The sequence below is a fragment of the Lithobates pipiens genome, unplaced genomic scaffold (genome assembly GCF_037356315.1).
Source record: "Lithobates pipiens isolate NorthernLeopardFrog02 unplaced genomic scaffold, aLitPip1_a1.2 Scaffold_16, whole genome shotgun sequence".
Taxonomy (NCBI): domain Eukaryota; kingdom Metazoa; phylum Chordata; class Amphibia; order Anura; family Ranidae; genus Lithobates; species Lithobates pipiens.
In genome coordinates, this window is record NW_027507748.1 from 137,409,570 (window position 1) to 137,435,791 (window position 26,222).

The 26,222-nt window shown below is 43.5% G+C and overlaps 1 protein-coding gene across 2 annotated transcripts in view; it reads right to left on the bottom strand.

Moving 5' to 3' along the window:
• Window positions 1-26,222, bottom strand: part of NLK (nemo like kinase) — a 321,229-nt gene that overhangs the window by 142,735 nt on the left and 152,272 nt on the right. For both annotated transcript variants that reach the window (XM_077480512.1, XM_077480513.1), the window contains exon 3: window positions 4,448-4,503. In XM_077480512.1, coding sequence (XP_077336638.1) covers window positions 4,448-4,503 — 56 coding nt within the window. The remainder of the gene's footprint in view (window positions 1-4,447; window positions 4,504-26,222) is intronic.

Genomic DNA, 26,222 nt, shown 5'->3' on the forward strand with positions numbered 1-26,222 from the left:
TTTGCTGGCCAAAGACCAGAGTACATTTTGTGATTCGGCACTGTCGCTTTAACTGACAATTGCGCGGTCGTGCTACGTGGCTCCCAGACAAAATTTACATTGTTTTTTCCCACAAATAGAGCTTTCTTTTGGTGGTATTTGATCACCTCTGCTGTTTTTATTTTTTGCGCTATAAACAAAAATAGAATGACAATTTAGAAAAAACGCATTATTTTTTACTTTTTGCTATAATAAATACACCCCCACCCCCCCCCCCCCCAAAAAACAAACAAAAAAAACAACAATTTTTTAGGTATATACGTATTCTTCTACATTTTTTGACTGTCTGGACAGCGCTGATTGGCCTTGTGCCGATCACATGCACTCTCCCAAGAAAAAAAAAAACCTCTTTAGCAATACACACCAAACTGAGCATGTGCAGCCTGACTCCAAAGGCTCAGTCTTCTCCGGACTGTTTTGGAGTCAATGGAAGAAGAGTAGGATCTGCGCATACAGCAACAAACAGCCTTTATACACAATGCAGAGGATTAACCCCTTAGATTCCACAATGAGTATAACAAGCATGCTTTACTGTAGATACACTGCGTTTACTGTTGTGGGTTTAGTAACACATTAAAGTGTATATAAACCCTATATATCATCTTATTTTATTTGCTCATTATTGGCGAGTTGAATATTACAATTGAGTTTCCTTTATTTCTGTCTGACAAGTACAAAAAAAAATAGAAAAATAAAAAATAAATAAAACACTTTCTCCTACCATGTTATGAGCCGATAATATCCTGTGCTCTTTGCTTGTGCTGCACTTTTAACAGTTAGCATTGCAATCATCTCCTTTTGGAGATGAAGGGCGCATTCACACGTGTGAGTGCACCCACACAGCAGTTACACCAGCAATTAGCTGTGAGATGCAGTCCTATTGAAAGCAATGGGAGGCTGCTGGCTCACACAGCTAACCACACCCTCTTGCATGTAATCACTCATGCTGCAATCATATACCAGTGATCGGCCCTGGACGCAGACTTAGCACTCGCGTGCTATTGCATGCCACTTGGAGCGATTACCAGAAAGTGCCAAAAGCCTTGCATTGCTTTTATTGGAGAGTGGGGGGTGGGGGATTGGGGAGTGATTTCCCACTGTCAGAATACAATAACACAGCAGGGAGAATTCCACATATTCAAGGTGGATGGAGTAATCTGTGGCTAAAAAAAAAAAAAATAAAAAAATAAAAACTAAACCATGTATGGCCAACTTTATCCTTTAATAAGTTATTAAAAAAATAAAATAAATGCTGTCGGCATTCGTTTTCATCTTTCAAGTGAAGAACATTTTCAGCAAGTACCAAGTGTACCTGTTAATCTTACCAGAAATGTTATGTTCTTTGTATTTCCTATGAGCTGAACAAACAATGTACTCTTTCTTCTGTAAACTTCTCATCTTCTCCTCCACCCCCTTGTAATGGAAATGACCAAGGGCAGACATGCTTAAAGCAAAAGCTGGGTGACAACCTTTGCTCCTGCCACAGAATGAGTGATCACAGCCACCCTAGGACATCAAGTGTGTTATTTTTTTTAAAAAGACTGAAAAATAAGAAAAATTAATGCATTCATCTCCTCTAGGGACTGGTATGCTCCAATATTTGAAATTTAGTTTTTGGGGTTTAGATATACTTTGATTTCAGTAAAGCAACAAAGCTGTGAATTTATATTTACAGACCAGGTGATACATAGTCTCTGATAGTCGCATTACATTATCATACTAAAAGCCACATGCACACTGGCACTCCTTCGTTTAGCTTTTCTAAATGCAGAAGTGGTTATCTGGGAAGTGTAAATTCTATTCTAAATCCCCATACACACTATCAGATTTTCTTCTGATTTTTTTCCTTCAGATTTACCAAAACCATGTAGTGCAAGGGCCTGCCTGATTGCATATAAATTGAAACTCCTAAGGTTTGACCACATATTATATGGTTTTGGTAAATCTAAAAGGAAAAAAAAAAATCAGCAGAGAATCTGATAGCGTGTATGGGGTTTAAGGGGGTTTAAAAACGCAACAGTTTGGAATTCTTAGAGTCCATGAGATATGCAGTATCTCAGCACACATTAAAGAGGAAGTAAACCCTGATGAGATTACTTCCTCTTTCATTCCCTGCAACGGCAAAGCATAATGGACTACTATGCATCGCATAGTAGCCCATTATGTGTCACTTACCTGACACAGGAGCCAGCGAAGTCACCGCTGTCCCCTGTAGTCCGGCGCATCCATCTTCTCGATGGGGTCTTGCAGCTCCGCCGCTGTCATTCGGCGAAGCCGTCACTCCTGTGCATGCGCACAGGAGCCGGCACGCACGGCATCTTCGTCGTTGACGATGCCGCGCTCAGTGCGTCTGCGCGCCGCTGACAGCAGTGCCTGTCTTCGGGCAAATATCTCCTAAACCGTATAGGTTTAGGAGATATTTCTTGGACCTACAGGTAAGCCTTAATCTAGGCTTACCTGTAGGTCAAAGTGTGTTGTAAGGGTTTACAAACCACTTTAAATAAGCATCATAATAAAGTCTCATGCACACCGGCACTCCTTCGTTTAGCCTTTCTAAATGCAGAAGACATTACAACAACTTTGAGGCCTTACAGATCATTTTATTTCAAAATTTAGAGCTTTAAACCAGGTTTAGCCAAATTTAGTGACGTTTACGATAAATTAAGGTTGGTTCTGCATGCCTGTGTTTACATTTGTGTTTTTGATTAATTTTCAATGTGTTCCAGTTGTTTTTCTTCCTTTTGACACTTTTACATGTGTTTTGCTGCGTTCCATACAAAAAAAAAAAAAAAGCAGGTTCCACTTTTGTTGACTGCACAGGAACTAATTGCATTGGTGTGAACTAGTGCCATTTGAATATATGGACAAACCCCTGTACGTGCATTTTTGATGTAGATTAAAAAAAATGCACTGGACTGCATGTCTGGTGTGAACCACATAGATGGACTCTATGTAAGCTCGCAGGAGCAGGGTCCTCCTAACCCCCTCTTGTATTGAATTGTACTGTATTGTCTCCCTCTCTATAAAGCGCTAAGAAAACAGTTTGCACTATAAAAAATTCTGTATAATATAATAACCAGCCCTCAGAGGCTCTAATTGCATCCTATATGCAAAGAATTCTATTTTCTCTAAATGTGGCTAACCGTACCTATACTTGCAGTGTGAATGGCATAGTTGAAAATGATTACGTGCATTTAGAAATGCTCTCTGAATGCACCGAAATGCAGGTTTGACAGTGCCAGTGTGAATAAAGACTAATGCTGAAACAATTACAAACTCTGACTTAATGAAATCTTTGTGCAATTTAAATACAACATAATATAGCACGATATAATAAAATGAAACAAACCGGCAACTCAGTCTCCATTCACACTACTGTAATTTCAGATGCGACTTGAGTCACAAAATCTATGACGATGGAAATAAGATTGTTTTCAGTGGTACTCGTTCACATCAATGAAACTCAGAATGGAGCCATTTTTAATCAAAAAAAAAGATCCAGTTCCTTTAAAGCATTTTATATCACAGTGCTTGTGCTGGGTCATTTGGTTCCCTTTAACATCTGAAATACCTGGCTGATCCTGCCTGATTCTGCCCTCCCCTATGTAAACTGATGGTTTATCATGGCTGCTGAGCCCTGACACTGTGGTCAGTTTACATGCCTCCATCATCCGCTATCCTCTGAGCTCTCCTCCCCCCTCCCCGTCTGTCAAATCTGTCTCCTGCTGCTGAAATTAGGGTTCAATTTACATTATCCTCTCGGTTTATTCATGTAATGTGCCCGTGTCAGTGTCTTATAATAAAAATAAAATGCAGCTATATAACCGTTTTCAGAGCAGCGAACTGCGCTCATATGAGCCGTCGCTTCTCTCCCCCTCCCCTCTTGACTAACATCAGCAGGGGATCCTCAGCCCCGTCCACTGCAGCTGTCAGGCCGAGAAAAGAGAGAGGCGGCGGGTCAGGTGAGCGCTGATCAGCACTTTTATAAGGCATAGACACAGGGGCACATTACATGAATAAACCAAGAGGGTAGTGTAAACGTAACAGTGTGTTAACCATTTTAAGAATTAAACTCTAGTAGAAAGGTAGCGGATGTCCTCATTCAAGTAAGCTCTCTAAACACCATAGCTGTTGACACTGGTCAGAAGAGGAATGATGCCTATAATGACATGGCAGCTGTTCTGAGAAAAGCCGATTAACAATTTTCAAATGGGTATTTTACCTTCCTGAGCTGCAGCTTTACTAAATACCACTATACTGAAGAGAACTGTACTAAGGTATATTTATTTGTTATAGGTATCTTAAAGAAACTGCAAGAAAAAAAAAGTAAAAAACGGCAACAAAGACAATACAATAATAAAATCTGTACATTTCTACTACAAATACCTTCATCATTTACAAAGGATACATTTCTTCAAAATAATCGATGTGAGGTGGCTGGAGAATGTCAAGTGCAGAGAGTACCTGCAATAAGAAAAAAGAAAAAGTGAGTCCACATAGTGACAATAACACAGCGTGAATCTTATGCTTTATGAGGGGTGTTCCCAAGCAAAGTCTTCATTGCATATAGCTAAACACCATGAAAGTGCACATTTAAAGGATCAGAAAACTAGAAAAACCTCCATAAAAGCCTGCGTGTCCATTTAAACATAGGCTTTTAGCAGAGTTTAAGAGCTGCTGCATTTAGTTGAGGTTAAAACCTTCCTCTCCTGAACGTGGAAGAATTGCATTTAGGAGAGGTATGTTTTGAGCGCTGACCACGCGAAAGGCAAATTGCATCAAACACTTGATTAGCGTTTTTGCCGCGTTTTGCCTCCGCTACAGTCAGTGTAGGCTAGTGTATATGTAGCCTAAGGCTTTAGCTAGAGTTCAGGCTGCACCAATAGGGTTTTCCTTCAGTGGGTCCCTAGCCATTGTGCTCCTTCTAGAGTGTGTAAACCTTAGCCAGCCCATTCCTTCTAAACAAATCTAGAAAAATCATATTAATTCCTATGGAGATGCTGTCTATCTTTGGGATCTATAACCCCAACTCCAAAACAGCTGACACGGTGTAAAATCTACATAAAAACAGACTAATGATATTCAAATTTCAACCCCATATTTTATTCACAACAGAAAAAATAAAATATTAAATATTTACAAATGAGAAAATATACAATTTTAAGAAATAAATAAGGGGATTTTGAAATAGATGGCAGCAACAAGTCTCAAAAATGTTGGGATAGGGCAACAAAAAGCTGGCAAAGTAAGTGGTACTAACAAGCAAGAGCTGTAAGAACATTTTTGCAATTAGGTTAATTGGCGACACGTCGGTAACATGATTGTGTATGAAAAGAGCATCTTGTTGAGTCTCAGAAGTAAAAATGGGTAGATGTTCAAACTTCAAAGCTGCATCAAAAACTGTTGAATAATATCCCCACATAAAATTGCAAAGACTTTAACCACTTCAGTTCCAGAAGGCCCCCCCCCCCCAAATATAAGCAGGCTGTACCTAAGCAAAGCTTATGTCCTTTTTCCCACGAATGGAGCCTTTTGCTGGTATTTTAACAAATAGCTTTTACTTTCTGCTACAAAACATTTTTAATAAAAAAAAAAAAAGTAAAATAATCAAATTTCTTCAATTTATGTATTCTGCTATATATTTTTGTTAAAAAAAAAAAAAAAAAAAAAACACAACCTAAAAGGCATATATTGATTGGATTGTGCAAAAGTTATAGCGACTACAAACTATGGGATAATAGGATTTTTAAAACAGCTTACCTGTAAAATCCTTTTCTTGGAGTACATCAGAGGACACAGAGGCTCAAGTAATTACTTGGTGGGTTATAGGCCTACCTTCAGGTGTTGACACTGGTACAACCAATACAGGAAGTTGACTCCCCTATATAACCCCTCCTCCTTCCAGGAGCACTCAGTTTTTGTAGCCAAGCAATATAGGGTAACCCCCAGACCAGAGGACTTATACTGCTGCCTGCAGCACACTGTGCCCGAAGGCGATATCCTCATTCCATCTTACATGCACTTGATAAAATTTTGCAAATGTATGTACTGAAGGCCAAGTCGCGGCCTTGCAGATTTGAGACCTGGAGGCCTGGTGACGCACTGCCCAAGAAGCACCAACCGCTCTGGTAGAGTGCACTTTAACTTGAAAAGGGGGAATCTTTCCCTTTAAATCATAAGTTTGAATTATAACTTGCCAAATGCACTTAGCGACAGTTGATTTTGACGCTGCCTGTCCCTTCTTAGGACCCTCCGGCAGAAGAAATAAGACATCAGTGTTACGAATCGGAGCAGTTTTCTTAAATACATTTTCACTGCTCTCACTACCTCAAGACAATGTAGTGACCTTTCTTCCCTGGAACAAGGTCTTGGGAAAAAACCCTGGCAGGACAATATCTTCATTCAGAGGAAAGCCTGAAACCACTTTTGGCAAAAAACCTGGACGAGGGCGTAACACCACTCTGTCCTCATGAATAATCAAATATGACTCATTACAAGAAAGAGCAGCCAATTCTGAAATCCTCCTTGCTGAGGATATAGCAAACAAAAATATCAGCTTCCTAGTCAGAAGGACTAAGGGAACATGCTGAAATAGTTCGAATGGCTGTTTTTGTAAAGCCCCATACACACTATCCGTTTTTCTGCTGAGTTTTTCCTTCAGATTTACCAAAACCATATAATATGAGGTCAAACCTTAGGAGTTTCAATTTGTATGCAATCAGGCAGGCCCTTGCACTACATGGTTTTGGTAAATCTGAAGGAAAAACTCCAAGCAGAAAATCTGAGTGTGTGTATGAGGCTAAGCACTGACAAAACTAAAATATAAGTCCGAAGGGCTTAAGAGTGATTTAACTGGCGGATTAATCCACACCACTACTTGCATGAAACCCTGGACTAAAGAATGCATAGCAAGCAGTTTTTGAAATAAAAATTGATAAGGCTGAGACTTGGCCCTTAATAGTACTCAGGGCCAACTTCATCTCTACGCTTAATTGTAGAAAGGTAAGAATTCTGCCTAATATAAATCTCCGAGGGTACCAACCCTTAGACTCACACCAGGAAACATAAGCTTTCCAGGCTCTATAATATATAGCTCTAGAAGCTGGCTTCCTAGCATTAATCAAAGTAGAGATAACTGACCTGGAAAGCCCACATTTATTCAGAATGTTGTTAAATTTAGCGTTTGTAAAGTAGGATGGAATATCGGCCCCTGAGATAGCAGGTCTGACCTTAGTGGGAAGAGCCCTGGACCCTCCACCGCCATCCTTACGATCTCTGCATACCATGACCTTCTGGGCCATGCTGGTGCTACCAGTATTACCGATTTTCTTTCCAACTTGATCCTGCAAAGAACTTGAGGTAGCAACTGAATCGGGGAAAAGTGCATAGATCAGTAAAAACTGATCCCACGGGGGCACCAATGCATCTGTTTCGTATGCGAGTGGGTCCCCTGTCCTGGTTGCAAAGTTGACTAGCTTAGTGTTGAATCTGGACGCTAGAAGGTCTACGTCCAGAGTCCCCCATCTTTGGCAAACAGCCTGAAACACCTTGGGGTGAAGAGACCATTCTCCTGGGAATAACTGCCGGCGACTTAGATAGTCCACCTGCCAATTCTCTACTCCCGGAATGAAAACTGCCGATAGGCATGGGACATTCTCTTCTGTCCAAGTTAGAATCTGGTTCACCTCTCTCTGAGCTGAGAGACTCTAGGTGACCCCTTGTGATTGATATATGCCACAGCCGTGGCATTGTCGGACTGGATCCTGGCAGGACAATTCTTTAACCTGGAGGTCCAGGTTTATAGAGCCAGATATACTGCCGGAATCTCTAGGATGTCGATGGGCAAGGCTCCTACTTCCCAGCCTGAAAGGCAGGCATCTGTCGTTACTACCTTCCAGATAATTGATCTGAAGGACTTTCCCTTCAGCAGGTTCCAAGAGAGTAACCACCAACTGAGGCTTTGGAACACTCATGGGGACAGCCACATTGGCAAGTCCAAAGCTTGAATCGTTTTGTTCCAAGCAGACAGAATACTGCTTTCAGTTTCTAATGGAATTTAGCATAGGGAACTGCTTTGAATGAAGCTACCATCTTGCCTAACAACCTCATGCAAAGGCAAATTGAAGGATTTCTCTTCGACCTGATCATCCTCACCAGCTCCTGTATGGAGCTGATCCTTGCGAGAGGCAAGAACACCCCTTTTCTGGGGTGTCTATGATCAGGCCCAGATACTCCAGCCTTCTTAGTGGCTTTAAGGAGGGTTTCTTTAGGTGGAGAATCCAACAAAAAAACTGCCAGGTAACTGCTAGTGATGGCTACACCTTGCTTCAAGCAAGCCACTGACTGGTCTATTAACAATAGATTGTCTAAGTAAGCCAAGACAGTTATGCCCTGTGCCCTTAACCTGACTAGAGGTGGGACTAATACCTTAGTGAATACACGAGATGCTGTAGCAAGCCCGAAGGGCAAGGCTATTAACTGAAAATGCTTCTGTTCTACTTTGAACCGCAGAAAGCTCTGGTGAGGAGGAAATATATGGACAAGCAGCTATGCACCTCTGATGTCGATGGACGCCAGAAGTTTTTCTCCTTGCAGGATGGAAACGACTGACTTGATTGACGCAAATGGAGCGGATTTTCAGGAACCGATTTAGATTACGTAGATCTAGACTTAGTCTGATATCCCCATTTGGCTTTGGCCCCGTAAGTAGGTTTGAGTAAAACCTCAAACCTTGCTCTTGTTTGGGAATCTGTCTGATCACCCCTTGAGCCAATAATCGGTCTAATGCTTGCAACAGGGATTGCCTTTTCCCTGGATTCTTGGGAACGTTTGATCTCAGAAAACGAGATTGGGGAAAACTATCAAAGCTCTAGCTTGTATTCTAGACACTGTGGAGAGAGTCCATTTGTCCTGAATCTCCCTTTGCCAGACTTCTGAGTACATCAGAAGTCTTCCCCCCACCTTGGTGAGGGGAGATGCCTCTTCATAAGGAGGTCTTGTATTCTGCTTTGAAGACTTCTAGCCCCAGGTCTTCCTTTATGCCTGGTCTGATGGCAGAGGCCGAATAGTTTAAATGAAAGACTTTTATATTTTCTTTTGACTGGCAAAAGAGTACTATGTCCGCTGGAAATTGTTTGAATGTATTTATCCAAACTATTGTCAAATAATCGATCTCCCTTAAAGGGGAAACTAGTTAGAAGGTTCTTACAAGGCGTCTCAGCTGACCAACCCTTTAACCAAAGGGTCCTTTGCATATGTACAAGTACAAAACGCAAGGCATGATGCCTGGTGAATAGAATCCTTCATAGCATCTACAGCAAAGCATAATGCTTTAGGTAGCTCGGCCAGTTCCTGTGCTTGTTGTGCAGGGAGCTCCTCAGAGCATCTGTGAACTGGTCCTTTAAGGACTGACAGATGCCTATAGCTGCAATTGCAGGCTGAGCAACAGTACCTGCTAAGAAAAAAAGGATTTTAACAGACCTTCCAACTTCTTATCTGTTGGATCTTTAAGCATAAGCGCATTGTCCACTGTTTTTTTCAAATGGGAAATCGCAGAGTCAACTGCTGGAACTTTCCATCTTTTAGTAAATTTTTCTTCCATAGGACAGAGCTTTGCGAGTCTCTTTGGAAGGGAAAAAATGCTTATCCGGATGATCCCATTCGGTATAAATAAGCTTTTTTAGTAATGCGTGGACGGGAAATGCACGCAAAGGCTGTAAAGGCTTCAAAGAACCCAAGGAAGAGACCGGCCCTTCAGCTAACTCTGTTAGGGGTAGCATGCAAGTAGAGCGAACCATCTTTGCAAGCCTCTGTACTTCAGATTGTGAAGTAGGAATCCTTGGGAACTTCAAGTATTGTTTCCTCCGCAGAGAAATAATCGCATGTCTTTCCTCCTGATCATCTGAGGGCAATACCCCATCCTGTCCCCATAATTCTCTTGGACCCTCCACTGACTGTAAAGAGTCTAAGGTGGGGAGGGGGATCTAGGACGCTTCCTATACACTGGATGGAGGATGAGATTAAAGCCGCTAATCTTCCTTCTAAGCCTTGAAAGGCAGAGGAAAATGCATCTTCAGTCACCTCTACAGGGGCTGAAGTGCGTGAAGCAGTTGCACCACCGCTAGCTTCCAATGACTCACCCTGGCTTGCATTTCTGATCTCTCCGAAGAGGAAGACAGTATGGAGGCATAAATGGTATTCCCAGCACCTGGGGGGGGGGGGGGGGGGGGGGGGGTGACACCTTAGGTACCTTTACGGTAGGTCTGGAAGACATAGTACAAAGCACAAGCAGAGGTACACACAAAATAACAGTTCTTTTGCTACTAACAATAGTTTTTCCTGTCTGGAAATGCCTGTTTACACCCTTACGTGCCCAGCGCTCTGGTGTCCCAGTGCGACAGACTGCCTCTCCAGTTAAAAAGTCTTTCTGAAATGAGAGTGTCTGTGATATAAAGCCTCAGGTGGAACCTGATTGGCATCCTTAGCGCTTCCCCTCAGCTATGCGGCGAGTGCTGTGTGTGTGTGGACGTTACATCCATACACAGCGCCAGGTGACCTTGCGGACATGCCCCTCTGCGTTCTCAGGCCCTGCTAGGGACCCGAATGGCCAACAAAAAGTAAGGTGAATGTACTATACACCTCTACAAGGGGGGAGGGGAGGGGAAGGTGAGGGGAAAGAGGGGAAGGGGAGGGGGTTCTGTCGGCAGATTTATAGTTTTTTTAAAACCACAGAAGCATAGGGCGTTTCCCCATTGTTACTAGGTGGAAGTGCTGGGTTGTAATTAAACCATGCAGCTAAAGCAGCTGTGTCAACCAATCAGCCACTGCCCATAGAGAAGTTTATACACATCTCTGTATTCACAAATGCTGTATTTTTTACCAAATCCCACAAGATCTATTTAAGTAAGAACCCCCTCTGCCGCTGGGACCACACATGTTCTGAGACAGAGCTGCACTAAGACACATCATAGGTAGTGCAAGTTACTCCCTATAGGGGAGACATTTATAAGGCATATAAGGTATATTGAAGGAAAAAGCAAAGCTTCTTCCCTTACCTTGTCCTTGCTGCAGGATACTGCCGATTTAACAGACAGATCCAACTTTCACCCATCACGGCAGGCTGTGTTTAAACACGCTCAAAGACTGGGTCCCTTTTAAAAGGGGTTCCGCTCCTTTGGGCCTTGTATAGCACCCCTCAGGACAACTTTAGGAAATGTAGCAAGACCAAAAAGAGTCCTGGTTCCTAGGGTCCAGCTCTCAGAGAAGCATTACAGGCAAAACCTTGTTCTTGCATCGAGGTCCAGGTACCATCCTATGGCCTCAGTGGCAAGGATGGATCTGATTGTGGAGGTTTCTTTAAATCCAGCATGGATCCCTCCTGGAGCTCCGCAGAGCACATCTTCACTCGTGACCAACACCTTAAACACTGACGAAAAAACTGAGTGCTCCTGGAAGGAGGAGGGGTTATATAGGGGAGTCAACTTCCTGTATTGGTTATACCTGTATCAACACCTGAAGGTAGGCCTATAACCCACCAAGTAATTACTTGAGCCTCTGTGTCCTATGATGTACGATAAAGAAATATTTATTTTTACTAGTAATGGCGGCCATCAGAGACTTATAGCAGGACTGCTCTATTGCTTAGGACAGCTGGGACACTGACACCAATAGAGTGATCAGTGCTAATATGTACTGTACTACAGGCAGGGAAGGGGTTAACAAGAGGGGCGAATAAAGAGTTAATTGTGTACCCGATATGCACTTTACTACTGTGGGGGAGGTGTTTGTTAAGCAGAGGCACCGATCAATGCCTTCTTCTAGTACAGAGACACAGGATCCATGTCTTCTGCAGTGACAGAACAGAGATCTGCCTTGTTTACATAGGCAGACCGCCGTTCTGCCTGTGTAATGAAGCATTGGCGGGTCACAGCAGGAGAGGGCTATTGGTGGCACGCACACCTCAAACCTGGATGTGCAGGATCACGTACTAGGTACGTGATCCTGTGCAGGAGAGCCCTATATGTACATTATACGGTCAGCAAGCAGTTAAATATATCGTCTACAGTACATAATATCAATAGAGACCGAATCTGGAGAAATCTGTGCTTAAGGGACCCAAGGCACAAGGCCAAAACGCAATATTGGATGCCCATGATCTTCGGCCCCTCAGAGAGCACTGCATTAAAAACATGCATGATTCTGTTATGAACATCACTGCATTGGCCCTAGGAATACCTCAGAGAGTGATTTTTGGAACACATTTCACTGCACCATCCAAAAGTGCATTTAAAGAAGAAGCCATATCTGAACATGATCCAGGAATGCCATCATGTTCTCTGGGCAAAAGTTTATTGAAAATGATCTGTTGCAAAGTGGGAAACAGTTCTGTGGGAAGACTAAATTTAAATGTGACATTCTTTTTGGCAACCATGGGTACGACATTCACTGGACTAAAAAGGAAAGGGACCTTCTGGCCTGCTATCAGTGCTCAGTTCAAAACCTGCATCTCTAAATTGTATGGGGGTGCATTAGTGTGTATGGAATGGGCAGCTTGCATATCTGGAAAAGCGTGGTCAATGCTGAAAGATTTTAGAGAAGCATATGCCCCCATCCAGGCAACGTCTTTTTCAGGGAAGGCCTTGTATATTTCAGCAGGACAATGCTAAACTACATACTTTATCCATGACAACAGCATGGCTTCATAGTCTGAGAATCGGGGTGCTTAACTGGCCAGCATGCAGTCCATACCTTTCACCAACTGAAAATATTTGGTGCATCATTAAACAAAAAATATGACAAAGGCGATCCAGGACTGTTGAGCAGTTAGAATCCTAGATCAGGCAAGAATGGCATTACTCTCTGAAAAAAAAAAAAAACTGGTCTCCTCTGCTTCCAGATGTTTTCAGAGCTTTGATAAAAGAAGAGTGGATGCTATGCCTGGGTAAACCCTGTCTCAACTTTTTTGAGATATTTTACCCCCAATTTCAAAATGTTTTTTTTTCTCTTAAAATTGTACATTTTCTCAGTTTAACATCTGATATGTTTTTTATTATGAATACAATATCAGTTTATGAGATTTTCAAATGATTGCAATTGAATGAATTGGAGTTGTAGGATAGACCGCATTTTTATATAAAAAAAATTTAAAAAAAGATAATTACACATTGTTCAGCATAACTGAGGGACTGACCAAGGGGAAGTGGCAGTGGAGGCCAAGCAGGTCTCTGTGGGCCACATTGGATCTGGAGGAGTATGGACAGAGGAGTATAGGGCCTCATATCACTGGCACTCTTGTGTTTGTGATTTGGGAAGTATAAACCATTTTTATTAGGGCTGTTACTGATTAAAATTTTCGCGTCGATTAATAATTTTTTTTTTTACATTTATTAATCAACTAATTTCGCACATACAGATCCAACTACTTTTAGCTGATCTCCTTGCACTGCAACTCTGTATTATATTAGTCAGTGGTAAATGTGGTATACACTATATACAATCACCCGACACTAGTTAGTTTCCACAATCCATGACTTAACTTCACAGTTCACACAAATACGTTTTAAATTCTAACTGTAGCACTGACGCAAGTAATTTTTTTTTCCACACTAGCATGACAATCCCTTCACCTCCGGTCTAACTAATCACTCTCACCTCATAGAATGGACCCCAGTGCAAATAGGTGGTCATGCAAGCGGGTATCAAAAGGGATAACACGGACCATAAACTTCTCTGGTCTCCTTAGATCTCAGCAATGACACCAGGTCACGGGTAGAAAAAAAAAATCGAAGTGCTCACCACTTAAGTATACGATTACATTTTTGTGTTCAAACAAACTACTCACATAAAGATGATAAAAACACAGCATGCAAAGCCGACAATCGTGTTAGTTCCGTAGGGCAGCAGTGGGTGGCATCATGCGTAGCTACTCCCCGTACACATTACGTTCAATCAGAACTTCAACGTCACCGACTCCTTCCCCTTTCCCTTCATCAGCAGACGGAGGCACTTGGGGAAGGGGGAGGAGTCCAGTGATGTCGATGTCCGTGATGTCAACGGATCTCCCTGAAGACCCGGAAGCCGGCGGAGAGATGAGTACCGATCAAAAAAATTTTGAGTGGTCAAAAAAAATCAATAAATTAATCGAGCAATTAATCTTTAATTTCCACAGCCCTAATTTTTATTTCTGGCAGATCACTTTTCCATTGTTTAGGCATTTCTGTTTGAGAATGGCTTAGCTGCATTTAGTGTTTCTAATCAGACCCTGGATGCACAGAATCCTGCTTTTCCTGAACCTAGCTGAACTGACTGCACCTAAAACGCAGGTAAAGCACACAGTGTGAGCCACACCAATGAAAAAAATGCACATGCATTCACTGTATATACATTTAGAAATGTCTTCAAAACACATAAAAATGCAGGTTTGACAGTGCCAGTGTGAATGAGGTTTTGGATTTCTAACAATTCCACCCCTGCATCACAGTCACAGACGGCAAGGCTTGGGTTCAAGTCCCCTCTCTGGTGGGAGCACTCACCGGAGGGGAGGAGCCAGGAGTGCCAGCGGGGGACCTGCAATTCCACTGCACAGCCACAGAGCAGGCAAGTATAAATTCAATTATTAAAAAAACAAAAAAAACAAAAAACCCTTTAGTGTTCGAGTTTATCGGGACCATTGATTTTTGACTCAATCTTGACACACAGGAAATGTAGTTCTTGCTACAACAAAGCAGGGACAACTAGAGTAATGCATTACATGGTGCATAACATTGAAAGAGTATTACAATAAAGCAAACTGCAAGGGACAATATTAAAACCTATTGCATAATAAACAATGATAGGAGGGTAGGTTATGTAAAAACTGTGCTTACGCCTTCTGAACGAGGCAGAGAATTAGTTCTTGGTAAGCTCATTAAGCAGTCACAAAGTTTAATTTAAAAATGCACAGAATCCCCGTTGTACTGGCTCATGCAGGAACTGCAATCCAAGGCTCATGCAACAAAACGTTGTAATGACCAGGAGACATTACTAAAACCTTTGAATTATGTAATGTTTTGACCCAGAAGACCGCACACAACTACCTAAAACACTGCTGGCATTTTTCGATAGAACACTGGTTAATAAATGCGGCATTAATCTGCAAATATTAAAAATACACATTAATACAATTTCCTGCCCCCTATTTAAAAAAAACTCTGGCCTCAGATTGGTCACAAAATGCAAAAAATTGAGGCCCCATGCACACTGGACGTTTTTACAACAGTTGTTTTTGACTTCAGATGTTTTCTACAGTCAAACTCCCCATCATGTTATCCTATTTGTCCATGCATACATAGGCTGTTATCAGCAGCTTTTGGCTGGGGCAAAACTAGTGGGCTCTGAGGGGAGTTTTTTTTGCGGTTTTAAGCTGTAAAAACATTCTACATGTCAAAAAAACACTGATAAACACAGATAAACTCTCAAAAACGTGGCTCACCAGTGTTGACGTTTTTTGATCCATTGAAAAAAAAAAAAAGCCAAAGATGTTAACCACTTGAGGTCCGGGCCATAGCTGAATGACGGCTACAGCGCGGACCTCAATTTCCAAGAGGCCGTCATAGGACTTCCTCCACTATGCACGCTCCCTGCACGTGCCCTACAGGACGTGCAGGGAGTGCGCTGTGATCACCGAGTCACTGAGACTCGGGTGATCACCGATCTGGTCCCTTACCATGTGATCAGCTTTCAGCCAATGCGCGAGGATAAAAAATAAACGATCGGCTTATGTTAAAAGGACACCGGTCCCGAAAAGGAAGGAACACAGGCACGTCATCTGTGCCAATCAGTACCCCCTGCCAGTGCCACCTGTTATTGCCACCTGCCAGTGTCAACAGTGCCACCTATCAATTACCACAAGTGGTGCCAATCAGAGCCACCTATCAGTGTAAGCAATCAGTGCCAATCACTGCTGAAAATTGGTCTGGACAGGAGGGGGGTTTAAGTGCCCAGTAAGAAAGTGGTTAATAAACGCTAAAAACTGCAAAATGTTAGTGCAGATAATTAACAGTTGCATCCTCCATTCAACATGAACAATATTAAACTGTATTAAACCCTAAACTGTAGCTACCACTTAACCAGTTGCCGACCAGCGCACGACGATGTACGTCGACAGAATGGCACGGGCAGGCAAATGGGCGTACATGTACGTCCCTTTAAATTTGCCGCCCTGCCATCGGGAGCGCACTGGTCGGCACCCCCGTGAGTCCGGTCGCGGGACCCGCGGACTCGATCGCCGCGGGCATCCCCGCGATCGTCTCACGGAGCGGCCGAATGGAGAAGTGCCGTTGTAAACAACATTTCTCCATTCTGCCTAGCAACTAGTGACGCTGATCTCTGCTCCATGTGATTGGAGCAGAGATCAGTGTTCACTAAATGAAAGCCCAACCCCCCCACAGTTAGTAACACACCCCTAGGAACACTTAACCCCTACACTGCCACCCACTGGTTAACCCCTTTACTGCCAGTGTCATTTACACAGGAATCACTGCATTTATATAGCAGTGATTATTGTATAAATGACAATGGTCCCAAAAATGTGTCAAAAATGTCCGATGGGTCCCCCACAATGTCGCAGTCACAATAAAAATCGCTGATCGCCGCCATTACTAGTAAAAAAAAAAAAAAAAAAAAAATTATTAATAAAAATGCTATAAAACTATCCCTATTTTGTAAACGCTATAACTTTTGCGCAAACCAATCAATAATCGCTAATTGCGATTTTTTTTACCAAAAATATGTAAAAGAATACGTATCGGCCTAAACTGAGGGAAAAAAAGTGTTTTTTTTTATATATTTTTGGGGGATATTTATTATAACAAAAAGTAAAAAATAATGCGTTTTTTTCAAAATTGTCGTTCTATTTTTGTTTATAGCGCAGGGGTGATCAAATACCACCAAAACAAAGCTCTATTTGTGGGAAAAAAAGGACGTCAATTTTGTTTGGGAGCCACGTCGCACGACCGCGCAATTATCAGTTAATCGCAAAAAGTGGTCTGGTATTTGACCAGCAAATTGGTCCGGTCTGAAAGTGGTTAAAGAGGAAGTAAACCCTGATGGGTTTACTTCCTCTTTTTTTCCCTGCAAAGGTAAAGCATAATGGACTACTATGCATCGCATAGTAGCTCATTATGTGTCACTTACCTGACACAGGAGCCAGCGAAGTCGCCGCTGTCACCTGTAGTCCGCCGCATCCATCTTGGTTGTGGCGTCTCTCGCAGCTCCGACGAATGACAGCGGAGAAGCCGCGATGACGTCACTCCCGCGCATGCGCACGGGAGTCGCGTCTCGGAGCTCCGACGCTGCCATTCGCCGGAGCCGCGATGACGTCACTCCCGCGCATGCGCACGGGAGTAGACAAATTTGGCAAATCCATTCTTGGACTTGCCGCATTTAGTGCGCCTGCGCGCCGCTGTCTACGGCGCATGCGCCGTAGACAGCGGTGCCCATTTTCGGGCAAATATCTCCTAAACCATATAGGTTTAGGAGATATTACTTGGACCTACAGGTAAGCCTTAATCTAGGCTTACCTGTAGGTCAAAGTTGTTTGGAAGGGTTTACTTCCATTTTAAGCAGTTACAGCAACAATTTTTTTTTCTCCTTTTGAGATAAAGGTTTTACATAAATAAAAGCTGATCACTTGCATGCCTGTCAGTGGTAAAGGTTTTTTCTCAACCCGCCAAACTGCTAAATCTGCAGGGCAGCTTGTTCTGTTGAACAGACTTACTAGCCAGATCACTAGGTGAAAATAATTCAAACCTAAGAAAGAAAACAAATGCAGCCATGACCTCTGATAACTGGTAAACTGAAGTTTATGTTTTTGTATGCTCTGATGAGGCTGAAAGATGGGTACCTGTAAATACGCATCTTTTATATCGATGGAGGTTAGAAAGTCCCATCTGGAGTGAGGCTACTAGTGAGCGGACAGACTCCATCTGAAAGGACTGGATCAGTAGATACTTGTTCAGGGATCTTAGGTCCAAAATGGGCCTTGTGTCCCAGTTTGGTTTTTGAACCGTAAATAGGTTTGAGTAAAAACCCCGTGCCCCTTTCTGGTACAGGAACCTCTACAATCACTCCTTTATGCACTAAATGATGTAGTGCCTGAAGCAATAAGTCTTTTTGGAAGGTCCAAGGGAACGCTGCATCTTAAAAAACTCTGAGGGGGAACCCCCCTGCAACTCCAGCTTGTAACCTTGAGATATAGTTGAGGTGACCAACTCATCCTGAACTATTGTTCTCCAAATGTCAGCAAAGTGCAGTAGCCCCCTGGAGTAGGGGCGTCCTCTCAAAAGGAGGGCTTAGTGCTGGGATTAGAGGAATTTTGGACCCATGGCTTTTTCTGGCCCTGGCCTTGCAGCTTGCCCCTGGCCCTAGCACCTGTTGGCAGCAGAACTGCCTTGGCGCTGAGACATTTGAGGAAGCAGTCCCTGAGGTTTTAAACTAGGGATGCCTGGTGCTTTTCTTCACAGGAAGTAGAGAACTATTCCCTCCAGAAATCTCTTGGCTATATTTGTCCAAATGATCACCAAATAAACAACCCCCATGAAAGGAAAACCTGCGAATAACTTCTTACAAGGAAGCTCGACTGACCAGTTCTTAAGCCACAAAAGTCTGTGCATATGTACAGACAAGAAAGCCAAATGAGAAACCTGCATATTGAATGCTTTAAAAGGTGTCAACAGCAAAACACATCGCTCTAGTAATAGCTGCATTATTTTCAGGCAGATCATCCTCCTGGTTAGGCCTGTCAGACCGTCTGACCTGATCCTTTACTGACTGCCAGACACCAAATGCTGCAACAGCTAGCTGAATAGCTGAACTGGCCAAAGAAAAGGAAGCCTTTAATAATGACTCCAATTTCTTGTCAACAGGGTCTTTCAAGCTGTGTGTGTTATCTACCAGACAAGTCAAGTTCTTGTTTAAGGAAGAGATTGCTGCATCTACGGCTGGCATGCTCCACTTCTTAACCAACTTTTTATCCATGAGATAAAAAAAAAGACAAGGTTTTCCTTGTTTTACAAGACATTTACTAGCCACAAAAAGGGAGTACCTGGGTGTAGTAGCACACCGCAGAAGGGAGACCCTTTAATAGGGCTCACCAAGCCCCTATATGCCTGCCAAACACCTGGTGACTCACATGACCCAAGTAAGGAGAAATGAACCGCTGCAAATGCCTGGTTCAGAGCCTGAACGTTCTGTGCATGCATGTGGTCCCGGCAAACCGGCCTGGCCGCATTCATCTATAACGAAAATCTTTGTGTGCCCAGATAAAGGCTATGGCACATGTGCGGCAAAGCCACATGCACCATGGCCTCCAAACAGCTCAGCGGCGCTTTTGCGAACACTCGTGCGCCATGGCGAACCAAGGCGAAATGACGCACCGTCGTGCACCAATATACAGGTAAAAAACAGCCAGACACAAGCAAAAAAAGGTACACTTTGCAAACACCCACAGCTAGCCTAAAAACTCCCCCATATGGTCACCACACACAGGTGTCCAGCCTCTAGCTAGCTTGATTAATTGTTACAATCGCCCCACAATAATAAAGGGGTTTCACTTACCCGTCCAGGCACAGGGCCACTTAAAAACTAAGACTCCAATCTTTACGGCGGGTTCCTGTCACTTGAGGACCTTCAACGACTGGGTACCCTTTTCACGTTTAGGGTCCAATCTCTTAGACCTGTATAGCACCCTGCAGGAATGCCTTAGTGCTGCAGTGTCCAGGATTCCACTTCGCAGGGTCCAGCGCCCGGAGGCCAAATTATAGGCAAAACCTTGCAGGATCTTAAATCTTTGCGAGGCTTGGGTACCATTTATCTAAGCATATAAAGCCTGTGTCAAATGGATCCAATCGGTTAAACCCTTGATTCATTTAACCACTTGACCACTGGGAACTTAAAACCCCTTCCTAACCAGACCAATTTTCAGCTTTCAGCGCTTTTACACTTTGAACGACAATTACTCAGTCATGCAACACTAATATGAAATGTGTATCCATTTTTTCACACAAATAGCGCTTTCTTTTGGTGGTATTTAATCACTACTGGGTTTTTTATTCTTTGCGTAATAAATTAAAAAAGACCAAAAATTCTGTATTTCTGTTATAAAATTTAGCAAATTAGTAATTTTTCATAATAAATTTGGGCCAAATTTTAAACTGCTACATATCTTTGGTAAAAAATAATCCAAATCGGTGTATATTATTTGGTCTGTGTGAAAGTTATAGAGTCTACAAGCTATGGTGCCAATCACTGAAAATGTATCACACCTGAAGTACTGACAGCCTAGTTAATTTCTTGAGACCCTAATAAGCCAGGACAGTACATATATCCCCCAAATGACCCCTTTTTGGAAAGTAGACGTTCAAAAGGTATTTAGAAAGGGACATGGTGAGCTTGACATATTTTGTTCCCACAATTCTTTGCAAGTTTTCTTTTCGATTTTCACAAAAGTGTCATACCATCAGATTATTTCTCACACACAGCATATGCATACCACAAATTACACCCCAAAATACATTCTACTACTCCTCCTGAGTACGGCGATACCATGTGTGAGACTTTTACACAGCGTGGCCATATAGAAAGGCCCAACGTGCAGGGAGCGCCATCAGTTGTTCTAGGAGCATAAATTACACATCTAACTAACATTACACTTTTGAAGGCATTGGAGCACCAGGACAAAAATGACCCCATTATGGAAAGAAAACACCCCAATGTATAATCTGAGGCATATTGAGCCTTTTGAACATGTAATTTTTTTTTTTTTTTTTAACATAAAGTTGTCCATTTTTACAATATTTCTAACACATAGCATGTACATGGCAAAAATTACACTCCAAAATAGATTCTCCTACTCCTCCTGAGTATAATGATACCACGTGTGAGACTTTTACACAGCCTGGCCACATACAGAGGTCCAACATGCAGGGAGCACGATCAGGCATTGTAGGGGCATACATTTCAAATCTAATTACTATTATACTTTGAGGCAATGTAGTGGCATGGATGAGCCATGGATGGGGATGGATAAGCATGGTTGAGCCATGAATGTGGATGGCTGGGTATGGCCGAGTATGGATGGGATGGCTGAGTGGGTATGGCTGAGTGTGGATGGGATGGCTGGGTCAATTATTGCTGAGTCTGGGTATGGCCGAGTATGGATGGATGGATGAGTTTTGTGGAGCATGGATGGATGAGTATTGCTGTGCTTTGGATGAGTATGGATGGCTGAGTATGGATGGATGGCGTATTGCTGAGCATGGATGGATGGAGTATTGCTGAGCATGGATGATAGATGAGTATTAGTGAGCGTTGATGAGTATGGATGGCTGAGCATGGATGGATGGATGAGTATTGCTGAGCATGGATGGATGGATGAATGAGTATTGCTGAGCATGGATGGATGGATGGATGAATGAGTATTGCTGAGCATGGATGGATGAATGAGTATTGCTGAGTATGGATGGATGGCTGAGTATGGATGGATGGCTGAGCATGGATGGATGAATGAGCATTGCTGGGGTGGATGGATGGATGAGTGAGAATTGCTGGGGTGGATGGATGGGTGAGTGAACATTGCTGGGATGGATGGATGGGTATGAGTGAGCATTGCTGGGATGGATGGACGGAGGAGCATTGCTGGGATGGATGGACGGACGGAGGCGCATTGCTGGGATGGATGGACGGACGGAGGAGCATTGCTGGGATGGATGGACGGACGGAGGCGCATTGCTGGGATGGATGGATGGACGGAGGCCCATTGCTGGGATGGACAGAGGCGCATTGTTGGGATGGATGGACGGAGGCACATTGCTGGGATGGATGGACGGAGGCGCATTGCTGGGATGGATGGACGGAGGCGCATTGCTGGGATGGATGGACGGAGGCGCATTGCTGGGATGGATGGACGGAGGCGCATTGCTGGGATGGATGGACGGAGGCGCATTGCTGGGATGGATGGACGGAGGCGCATTGCTGGGATGGATGGACGGAGGCGCATTGCTGGGATGGATGGACGGAGGCGCATTGCTGGGATGGATGGACGGAGGAACATTGCTGGGATGGATGGACGGAGGAACTTTGCTGGGATGGATGGACGGAGGAACATTGCTGGGATGGATGGACGGAGGAACATTGCTGGGATGGATGGACGGAGGAACATTGCTGGGATGGATGGACGGAGGAACATTGCTGGGATGGATGGACGGAGGAACATTGCTGGGATGGATGCACGGAGGAACATTGCTGGGATGGATGCACGGAGGAACATTGCTGGGATGGATGGACGGAGGAACATTGCTGGGATGGATGGACGGAGGAACATTGCTGGGATGGATGGACGGAGGAGAATTGCTGGGATGGGTGGACAGAGGAGCATTTCTGGGATGGACGGAGGAGCATTTCTGGGATGGACGGAGGAGCATTTCTGGGATGGACGAGTATTGATTAGTATTGCTGGGATGGATGGAATGGATGGATGCCCTCCCAGAATAAGCCGACTGCGCATTGCTGGGATGGATGGATGGACGGAGGTGCATTGCTGGGATGGATGGATGGAGGCGCATTGCTGGGCTGGATGGACGGAGGAGCATTGCTGGGATGGATGAGTATTGATGAGTATTGCTGGGATGGATGGAATGGATGGATGCCCTCCCAGAATAAGCCGACTGCGCTGCAGCCATCTTTTTGCTATGGCCTGGTCAGCATGTGGTTAAAGTGGTTGTAAACCCTTACAAACCACTTTGACCTACAGGTAAGCCTAGATTAAGGCTTACCTGTAGGTCCAAGAAATATCTCCTAAACCTATATGGTTTAGGAGATATTTGCCCGAAAACAGGCACCGCTGTCTACGCGGCGCGCAGGCGCACTGAGCGCGGCATTCTCAACGATGGACCTGCCACGCGTGTCGGCTCCCGTGCGCATGCGCAGGAGTGACGTCATCACGGCTTCGCCGAATGACAGCGGCGGAGCTGCGAGACCCCACCAAGAAGATGGATGCGGCCAACTACAGGGGACAGCGGCAACTTCGCTGGCTCCTGTGTCAGGCAAGTGACACATAATGGACTACTATGCGATGCATAGTAGTCCATTATGCTTTGCCTTTGCAGGGAATGAAAGAGGAAGTAAACTCATCAGGGTTTACTTCCTCTTTAAGAACGGATTGTGGGACTAGAGTGCTCAAAACAACCGTGCCATTCACCTTGCAGACACTGGTAAAAAACGGAAGTACTTCCTGTATGGGAGGGGTTATATAGGGGATCACTTCCTGTCTAAAGACCTTTGATCCACCAATGTCCATTCACCTGGAGATGGAGTATAACCCAGCAAGCAATGGATATTAGCCAAACTCTGTGTCCCATGATGTATGAAAAGGAAAACTTTTTTTTTTATACCGCACAAGCAGCCACTGCAGTTTCACTCTACAGGTGGCACGTCAATCCTTATCATCTACTAAGAGCTTCTGCACTGGGTCCATGACCCATCACAGGCTATAAAAGCATGTGTGCTATCAAGAGGCAATAAAACAGGATTTCAAACCGTAAAATAAAATATACAAAATTACTTTTCTGAGAAAACAGATGTCTATAACTACACATAAATTGAGTTTGGGTCATGCTTTCTCCTTTACCTTACATTACTGTATTGATTTCCTCATAATTCTTCTTCCGAAGCAGGCTTATTTCTTTTGAGTAATTCCCCAGTGTATGACTAAAAGATACACAACTCTAGTTCTGAAGAACAGCCAAAAAAGGTTTAATACCACACAGAAGATGCAGCTTAATTGATGAATTAGGATGCCCTTAAAACCTAAATTGTTAGCAGCTCATTAGGGGACTGATGCTAGGCAAGACTGCTCTAGACAATTAAAGTAAATATATATATGCCGTAAAAAGGGAGCAGAGCTTCAGGAGAACCTATGGCCTTAAAAGTGTTAGTAAAACATATCAGTACATACAAATATCTACATTACCGTATATAGAAACGCTGTTCTATTAGCTTAGCAATGTAAAACTGTATTGTATTACATCCCAAATAACAAATACTCTGCATCCTATGTTATAACGGAGTTGACTTCAACAGTTTATTCATCAAGGGTACCCATCGCTAACCTATTAAAACGAATTAGTGTAAACCTAAGCTAATCAGAGGCACCCATATGAAGGGTCCTAAAGAATAACAAGATAAAATGGCAAACAAGCTTGCTGCAGTAATCACCTTCAATGCAGAGATTAAACCCGCAGTACCTTTTTCTGCCACTAGATGTCTTCAGCCTGATGACCAGCATCAACCTACCCACTTTATTGAAGCCCAAGCCATTTTGGACCAATGTGATTTACCAATGAAAGGGATAAGCAGCACAGCGATAAACTCATTTCTTTCAACTCTGCTTTTAACTTACCATCTGCATGCTTTTTGTCAGAAAATAGACTGATTGCAGAAGAGGGGTGCAGAAGAGAAGCACGATGAAAAGCCAAAAAAGTGAGGGAATCCAGTTTAATGTGTGCGACGCAGGGCACTGCATGTGAGTCACGCTGCATTCCTGTGCAAATCAGATGCGATGTCTGTGTGGTGCGATATTAGTAACTTTGAGTGGCTCCAACTGCATTGTATCTGCACCAAAATGGTGAAGAACCCTTTTTTGCAACACCAGAATTGCATCACATGGGTGTTCACTAAGGATGCGTTCAGGCGTATTCGCAAGTCCACATGCCCGCACCCGCCAGGAAGCTGACACTCCGCATTTCTAATCACAGGCAGCGAGACATTCTCAATCTGTGCAGCAGTCTCACTGTCTGTGATTAGCGTTGCTGAGTGTCGCTGACACATGGACTTGCAAACACGCCTGAGATCATCCTTATGCCACATAAACACGGTCGGAGAATCCGTCGGAATGCGTTTTATCGGACCGTGTCGTCAGATAATCGGACTGTGTGTGGTATGCATCGGACTGATTCCGTCCGAATCTCCATCGGACCCAATTTTCCAACATGTTGGAAATATTTCCCGACCAACTGGGCCGGTCGGACGTAATCCGATCATGTGTAGAGAATTTTGATCAGACCAAGTGCCACGCATGCTCAGATCAAATTCCTACATCAAAGCTATTGGCTACTAGCCTGAATGTAGTCCCATCGTAACAAAATTACGTCATCACGTTCTGAAAGATCGGATTTTTCGACAACTTAGACTGACCGTGTGTATGCAACAGTTTCGGACACAATCCGTCAGACTAAATCTGACGGACAAAATCAGACGGATTTGGTTGTGGAAATCTCCGACCGTGTGTATAGGGGCTTAGTGTTCACACCCATCCGATCCGATTCTGGCAATTGCACTGCATTTTGTGAGCTATTCCAGGATGTCGTTAATTTTATATTGACACTCTCAGCAGATTTCATGGACATCGTGCTTTTTCAATGCAGTGTGGGAAAGGCACAGGATTTGCTGCGTATCCCACACCACATCAGTGCAAACCTAGGCTAAAACAATAAAACAAGTATCAGCTGAAAGCTTCATATGTGTTTCATTTAAGGAAAAAGTGCAAATAAAACCATCTATATCCCCTTAGCCCATTTTCCCCTCTTGTTGGCCTTGGAAATGACAGGACTTTTGATCTCAGTAAGGTTTTCAAACTTCTATTTTATGATGAAGCCCTCAGTGTATGGAGCTTATAAAACAGAACATCTCTTTAGATGTATGCACATGCCCCCTTGACTTGCTAATTGGCCCAAAAAGGGAAAAGCAAGAGGCACAAGTTCTGAAAATGCATTGTAACCTGTCCAGGTGAAGGAATGTGCTGAAATATATAGAACAGCAATTTTAAAAAAGTTGGGATGCTGTAAAAATTTACAGAGCTAATTAGAGCTGCACAATTAATCGTAAAAAAATTGTGATCTCGATTCACACCCCCACACGATAATGGGTTTAAAAAGACACAGTAAAAATTGGCAGCTCACATATGAGTACATAAATTACATGGCTGGGATAAAGGGTGACCCTGGGATGTTGGCATCTAGCGCTGGGATAGTAAGGTAAAAGGTAGCCAGGACCAGAGGGGAAGCCATCGGTCACCATGGAGCCAGCATGGAATGCATATGGTGCTTATAACGGAACGGACGTCAGTATGTTTTTGTATTGCTAGCATTTAT